The sequence below is a fragment of the Phyllobates terribilis genome, unplaced genomic scaffold, assembly GCF_046119375.1.
Source record: "Phyllobates terribilis strain yellow unplaced genomic scaffold, ASM4611937v1 Scaffold_6496__1_contigs__length_44116, whole genome shotgun sequence".
NCBI classification, from domain to species: domain Eukaryota; kingdom Metazoa; phylum Chordata; class Amphibia; order Anura; family Dendrobatidae; genus Phyllobates; species Phyllobates terribilis.
In genome coordinates, this window is record NW_027369239.1 from 1 (window position 1) to 8,348 (window position 8,348).

Sequence of the window (8,348 nt, forward strand, 5' to 3'; positions counted from 1 at the left end):
GGAAATTCGGAATAGGAGAAAATTCGAGGTCGAGGTCGAGCTTCGGAACAGGAGGAAATTCAGAACCACCAAGCTTTGATTTGGAGAGGAGGAGAATCGAATAACCAGAGGAGGAGAACGAGAACGAGAACGAGAACCAGAGGAGGAGAAATGAGCGAATAAGCACGAAGAAGGCTATTTTCTTTTTTCTTTTTTTTTAAACTTTGATTTTTATTGTAAATTTAGAATTCTGTCAGGGGTATAATTGTCTTTTTGTTAATTTGGATGAAAAATCTAACGGAATTCGTCCAGGGGTGGTTCCGGTAAGAAAAAGAGTGAAATTTGGGTGGTTCGGAATAATTACCGATATAGAGGGTGGTTCCATACAAATTCGGCCATATAACAGGTGGTTCGGTGCAAAAACGCCTAATCAAAATGGAAACGCACAATGCGTATCACAGTATGGCATTCGATGTTTCTCGATCAGGGCATAGATTAAACATGCTTCCATAGGAAACGGTTATCCTATATATATAAACTTATAGTCATGACAAAAAAATCTCAAAATCAAATAAATTTTGTGAACAATTCCATAACAAGTTGCTTAACACATACTCACCAATCACCATGCATAATCAATCCAAAAAGAAGCATTCAAATTACCAAATTAATCGTCTCCATCATCAAGCTACATACACCTAATAATAAAGTGTAGCATATGTTACAACTACCATATATACATTTCATAAACTTGACCTACTAACTGAAAACCCTAACCATAAACAGCTTCCAAATTCACTGTAACACAATAATTGAATCTTCAATGTTCTAAAATCAGGCCTCTTCCCTTCAACTGATCACAACCAAGATCACATGCCTTAAAGCAAGCTTCATCAGTAGCTTTGTAGAGCCTCATACATATTGGAAAGCATTGATCTGTACACATTTCATCTGTTGTCCCATTAACAGTTGGTGCTCCTACTGGCACCTTTGCTTCTGAGAAATCTTCGTCTAATGATGACGGTTTCGCGATGATCAAATTTGAGAGAATCAATACAAAAACGAACAAAGCTCCCTCCAATTGAATATCCTTTCTCTTGGTTTCTCCTTTCATGGTGATTGTTGTGTGCAGAGCATTGCCTTGTTAGTTGTTACAATGGGATTGATTTGGAGGGGATTTAGGAATGGGAAATATATATGGAGCTTTTTTTGGTTTATGGGTTGCCTTAAATTGTGGTTTTTGTCCAAGATAGGGTGTGTAAAATGAATTTAAAGGGATTTTGTAGTGAGTTCTAAATGGGAAATCTAATAATAGAGAAGGAAAAGCCATTGAAAATTGTTAATGTATAAACCAAAAACGAGATAATCCTCAATCACTAAAATCTTCTCCAAATCGGTTTCATTGTAAGATGATTGATCCTTAGATTAAAAAGCAATGTGGATTAAATGAATTGATTTTCAACTTTAGAGCATAATACTAAAAGTTAAAATAAGCAAAGGGAATTAGGTGCACAGATAATATAACCTAGTAGCTTGAAATCTATCTATTCATAATGTATCTATAACTATATAATATATTTGTCAAAGCTGTGTTGCTTGAGTGGCAGGGGTGTTATCCCCTCATCCCTTTGTCCGGGGTTCGAATCCTGGGAATCAACCTAATTAATATAATATAATAAATGTTGAGGCATGTTCCACTAGTAATGGAACAACACTGCCCGTAGAAGGGGCCCCTTTGTTGACCATATAAGAAAAACTATATAATATATTTAAGCCCACATATTTCAAGTTGCAATGTACATTATGACCCCTCTTTTACTTATGTCTCAATTTTCTATTTGTGAAGAAATGTTGATTTTGTACAAACTGTACAGATGTGTTTTAGATGTGTTTTAGACAAATGCAATAGTTATGGGCTTGTGGCCCAATAGAAAGTCAAGCTCGTTTATCGCATTGTAAGTTAAACGCTAGATCCGAACCAGGATGGAAGAAATGGAATACCGCGTGTTCATTTGTGACCTCGGTATAAAATCTAATTATTAGCTTTTGACCGTTGCTAACCTTGTTCCTCAGTTTACACACTTGAGAGAAAAGAGAGTGATTACGAAAGAGCAAACTGAGGTATTTCTCCTAGCCGACAACTCGCGGTGGTTGAGTTCGTCGTCTCTGGTGAAGCAAAGACTCTTTACTTCCTACAAAGGTCCAGGAAGGTGGTGGAGTTTATCTCCAACTTATCTATTCGTACCACTTCTCCTATAGCTTTTCAACAAAGGGTCTCAATGCGAGTTTATGCCGATAACATTCTTGTCTTTAACTTTTTCGTTTGTTTGATATGTGTATACATTTGAACTTGTATGTCCTCTTGTATCTTGCATGTTTACTTATGGTATTTGGTCCGTATCTGGAAATCATAAGAACGTTGGACTTGTTTCGGACCTCATTGCGAAACATTACATTAATTCGGACCTCATTGCAAATCATTACATTAATTTACTCCTTCTGATATCTTAATTGGTGGGAACTGGTTTCACAATACTGGGCGGATTCAGAGGGGGTATTAGGGGGACTCGTGCCCCCCGTTTACCTGATCCCGTTAATTATATTTAGTAGAAAAAAACGAAAAAATAGTATATTTTTTTAAAAACCCAATCTATAACAACAAAATTCTCTACCTAAGGTGGTAAACTCTAATTGTATTATGAAAAGGTCTTGAGTTCAATTCTCATGTCCATTCAAATATCTCTTATTTTTTATATTTTATGAATAACTTTTCACTATATTTTTACTAACTGATTATATTTATCCTTATAAATATATTTTATTTATCATAATTATTATATATTATAATATTATATTATATTTAAAAAAATTGTGACCCCTAAAAATAGATCCACCACACAAATAAGTTTGATTGTGAATTGTATTGACGTATCATGAAAAGGTGAGATATGTGATGAGATCGAACGGGTGTAATCTGTAGATTAAGCTGTCTAGGTGGTAAACTTTGTCTCTTATTTGGCACTTAGACGCGGGGGCGGATCCAGGATTTGAATTGACTGGGGATTAAATATTTTTTACGGTAAAAAGAAATCCTGGCGTAGCCGGGAAAAAAAATTTAGGGTATTATTTTTAGTTAAAAATACCAAATATAGTATTAGTTAGACCATATATTAGTACAAATTATTTTATTTTTCGATGATAGGACCACAATGAGAAAATGAACAAATTCATTAATCTTATCGTCTGGAAAAAATTTAGAGGTCATTTTCCAGTGAAAATACCTAAAATAGTACAGTTAGACCATAAATCAGTAGAAAATATATCATATTTCAGGACAGAGAAACAAGAAAATCATCGTTCATATTAAATTTATTAAATTATCGGATCAAATTTATTAAAATAATATAATTTTAAAAATGTTTTTTCCGGCGCAGTCGAGAATTTTTTTTAGAATTATTTATATCAAAAATACCTATAATATTATTAGATAGACCATAGAATGGTACAAACTGTTCATTTTTGGAGACAAATACAATATTAAAAATGAACAAATTACCAATCTTATCACTTGAAAAAAAAATAGAGATCACTTTTTAGTAAAAATACCTAACTTATTATTAGTTAGACCATAAACTAGTAGAAATAATCGTATTCGAAATCAAATACAACAAAAATAAAAGTATAACAGTAGCTTTGAATGGCTCCGAAGTTATCTTCTAATGAGAAGGAATTCGACATAAAAAATAGTAAACTCGAATTGATTTGCACTGAAAACCGTCATATGTTCAAGCAAAAAGTTGATAACGGCAATCTCACATGCATTAATTCTCTATCTACTATGTTCGCTGTATTTGCTTGAACGGATAGAGTAATACAGGTATTTGATCTAGTAAAATTAAGTAGCTAATATAACCAAGTACGTGTAGCTAAAAAACAGTATATTGTATACAAAAACCAGACCACCACATATAATATAAACAAGATAAAGTCCTAAATCTATAGTGCTTAAATTCACCTGGCATTAATGCAGGTGTCAACTCTGGTGCTAATGCAGAAACCATGACAGCAAAGAAGAGAACATAGAGCCAGGCACGAGATGTCATCTTCCTTGACACAAGTCCAGTCAGCTCTTGAACGCCAGCTGGACTGACAATGCCATATGGAAGGTTGAAGAGAGGACCACGTTGACACCACGCTTGTCCAAACACCAGTTCATACCCTTGTCATTTACCCGTGACACAGATCTGAATGTATTGGTCTTTCCAGGTTCAGAGGATTGCATGGCTGCTTGAAGCTTAGCGGCTATGTCAGTTGTAGGTAGCTCAGATGCAAAGGCTGGACCTGTTGGGAAGTCGCCTAGCATTTTACTCGCTTGCTTCATGAATGAACTGCTTGAATCTGTATCATATAAGATTCTAACGGATTCAGCATTATGATTTCACAGGGACTCAACAATATTATTGCTCACCAAAACAAAGGCCTTAGTTGGATGTATAACACATTCACGAATTTGTAATTGATATATATTCTTCCAATAGAGCAAGGGAATTTTTTGAGTTTAGTATACTTGCCTGGACTGAGATCTTGTGTGGCCATAGCTTGTTCAGAAGATAATGTACTCGAAGCACTGTATGTCTCTATAAACTGCTCATCAAAATCGTATGGTTGCTTATAAGCTTGATCCAGATTCTGCATAGCAACAATATTGTTTGTCATAATCATCACGGCGAGGAGAGAGGGAAAAGGAAAAGAAAAAAAGCAAACAAGAAATGGCTTCAGAATGAATTGTAACCTGATCGAGAAGGAATTCTTGGTCAAAGAGAGTGTTATCAGCATCAAAGAAATCAGACGTATCAAATGATAGATATTGCCCAATATCGTCTGCAGCACAAATTCAGTAGTAAGTGAAATTTTTCCGAAAACATGGAAAACTGGATTTAAAATACTTACCAGGATCAGATTTTTGTGCCACCATCACTTGCTCTGAACAGGACACCCCTCTTGTACAGTACTTTGATCCAGATTCTGCAGAGAATTAAAAGTCTTACATCAATCAGAAATATAGAACAGCCTGAGAGAAGTTTCAGCATGAATCGCTACCTGAATAGAGGGAAAATTCTTGATCATTTAGAATATCATCAATATCCAGCATGTCAGATGGATCGAAATCCAGGAATTGTTCAATATCATTGTTTACATCACCAATGTATTCATCAATCAGTTGAAAGTCCGGGGAGTACTCTCCGATAGGCTCTAATAGATCGTTTGTTTCTAGGTACAATCCTTCATCAGATGGCACACTGTTGACATTATTAAGATTCTGTTCCCCAGGAACAGGTATATAGTTAACAGGGTCTTGACTGATAATATGCGTTGACTGAGTCACTAAATTATTGTTGACTGGTTCTGGCTCGGGAGAACATGAAGATTGGTGAGTTTTTGTTCATCACTGATATCCTGACCTATTTCGTTCTCATTCCCTGAAGTCAAGGAGCTTGATTCGTTCTCAGCAAAGTTGCTGCTATCTCCATTGTGAAAGTTCAACAGAGGAGTTGAACGCTCAATTGGCTGTATAAGTGACACATCAGAACGAGTATTAAGGACTAAAGACACGTGTAATGAGATACAAATATAAATTCAACGCACAAAAACTGTGATGGTATGACTGCCATAAAACTTAGAAAACCACAATATATTCCAATGAGCGAACTTAATCGATTAACATCTTGTACACGTGTGAAATCAAGAACATAACTGCACAATTATTCTTTAAAAATAATCAAGGACTGATGTCAGACAAAAAAAAATGATACACTGCCTCCGATCATCTGCCTAAATTTCACACAACCACGAAGTTCCAGAAATAAAACATAGAAGACAGCAAACGTTGACATGGACATATTTTTCTAAGCAAAGAAAAAAGATTACTAACTAAAAGAAGCACATGACTAATGGATTAGTTTCAATTGATAACTTTGGTTATTTATATGCGAGTGAAGCTTAAATTTATTTAATCAAACTCAAAATAACCAAGCTCAGTCCACTCAGCATTATAAGGAAAACTGAGGCATGAATGCCTATTGAACATTGAAGAAAAAACAAAGAATCTATTGCAAATCCACATTTCGTAGGTTTAACTTCAAACCAAGAATTCAACAGCACTACGGTGAGAGAAGGAAAAGAAAACACTCAATGAGCTCTGAAATTTCTTCATCATCATCAATCATAAGCACATACTAACAGGAAGATACAGAAGTCATGCTATAAAACACAATAAAAAATTAGACAGCATCCTCAAGTTCTTGAGGATTTATCCTCCCAAACTTCAATGTTAAAGTGGTATTCTGTAGTTGCAATTAAGGCACATAACTCAAATACAACAGACACATATTGACTATATTCCGATCTTATTGGACAATTGCCTCAAACTCTAATTTCAAATATACCAGAATATTCACTAGTTTTCAAGACCAAAGAACATCAAACTTGTCTATGAACTGAATATGAAACATGACCACGTGAGATAAAAAAGGCACCTCAGTAGAAGACAAACCTGGTTAAGATAATTCTCCTTCAGTATTGAATCATCAGGAACATAAACTTGACCAGCAGCAGGTTCACTAGGTAAAATAGATACTTCATTGTCATCAACCTCCCATTCTCCTCAACAAAGGGAGCTCCATACTGTTCCCCATTCTTTGGGCCTGAGCCACTCTTGTGGATATCCTACACAGTACAAATGATTCCTGCTCCAATTACAAACAGACCCATTAGGTAGCTGGTAGCAGCTAGCAAATTAGACAATCTGCCTTCAAAATCCATCTGAAAAGTACCTTCCATTTCATAGTCATACAATTAAATGACAATCCTCACCTGAGGCACAACTTTATTTTTGACCTCATCATCAATCAGCTTGTACTCGTGCATCACCCAATTACTCCTCTCACCACGAGGAGCTCTCCCGCGGTGATACACCAAAGTTTTCTTCATTCCAACAACCTTGGATCTGTGTTGAAACAGGCCTATCCTTCCCGGTTTGTCTTCCAGTAACCTTCTATAGTAGCACGATTAGTCCTTGACCCATTTCCATACTTCTTATCCAGATTACTGAAGAAGTACCACTCTAGATCACGGCTCTTCAGCTTTGAAAGACCTTAATTCCAACATCAAAAACATGCTCCTTTAGCACATTAAATAGGAAGTCACATTCAAAGGCTTTTTTTGGTAACAGCATAGCCAAACAAATAGCTCAAAGATGTTGATTAACATATCAATTAGCCTCTATGAGTCCTATTCTACAACCACGCAAGGGATAGAAAAAATAGGGATTAACAGATTCATTGAGCCATCAAGAATTTTTCTCTATTAGCAATTTAGCACACGATCAGAGACTACAGTTTAATCACAAGTTACAGAAAATAAAACTAATTTCCAATAACGAATAATCAACAGTATAACAAGAAGAATGAGCACATAGACGGTAGAAAAAAGCTATCTTTAGAGAGAGACCAGGAAGATCCCATGGCTCGGTTTTGTAGACATCGATTTCGGAGATGGCATCAAAACGAAAAGGCTTTCCAGAGACCTTCCTACTGAGGTAATAAGACACCAACTCTTCATCCGTCGGGTGGAAGCGAAACCCCGGAGCTAACGAAGTCGAGGAATCACCACCGTTCATTCCCATCAAAAAGCAAGGAACTCAATTGGCGACCGGGGAAGATCAATTACTAAACTATGGGTTAAGAATCGAAAGATCGAGAGGACGAAGCGAGTGAGAAAGGGAGACGGTAACCAGATTATGAGTAGAGTCAATCGTCGTCGGAGGGGTTGAAATTGGGGAAATTGTTAGCCGCCATAGAAACTGGAACGAGCTATGAGAAAAACCCTGACGGAGTCGTCAGAGTAAAATAAGTTTCAGGGAAGGACGCGTTGTCTTGGGCCAAAAGAAAACTAAACGAAAAAAAAGAAAAAAGAAAAGACGAAAAGTATAGTGGTATAATATGAGGTGGGTTCCGGTGAAAAACCATTATGGTGTGAAGTGTGAAGCATGTTGAGTCATTAAATTAGAAAATGGAGGGCTGAGATTAAAAGATGTGTTTTTTAATGAATCCACGCGGTGACATTTTTGTAATTAATGATGAACTGTTATTTTTATTTATTTTTACGTTTTTTGGGTGATTTTTTTATCCCTTAGATGTGAACATTAGTGTATTATATGTGAATATTAATGTGTACCCAAGAAAGTTCGCACTTCACACCATAAGGATTATTTTCACCGGATCCTTAATTCGGTATAATATTGCGAATAAATGAGTGTCACGTGAGAGTTTCCGCTTACGATTGGTTCGTCGGTGCGTGCGGCATTTTGC

General features: G+C 36.1%; 1 protein-coding gene across 1 annotated transcript; it reads right to left on the reverse strand.

Moving 5' to 3' along the window:
* Positions 1-3,596: 3,596 nt before the first annotated feature.
* On the reverse strand, positions 3,597-7,657 carry LOC141251056 (uncharacterized). Its single transcript, XM_073670190.1, is given in 20 exon segments — positions 3,597-3,695; positions 3,796-3,865; positions 3,995-4,024; positions 4,131-4,377; positions 4,551-4,668; positions 4,772-4,860; positions 4,930-5,004; positions 5,080-5,385; positions 5,442-5,582; positions 5,866-5,885; positions 6,000-6,056; positions 6,145-6,215; positions 6,267-6,323; positions 6,533-6,634; positions 6,637-6,701; positions 6,704-6,725; positions 6,853-6,993; positions 6,995-7,015; positions 7,017-7,132; positions 7,489-7,657. Coding segments are annotated over 20 exon segments (2,016 nt in total).
* Between the last annotated feature and the right edge of the window lie 691 nt (positions 7,658-8,348).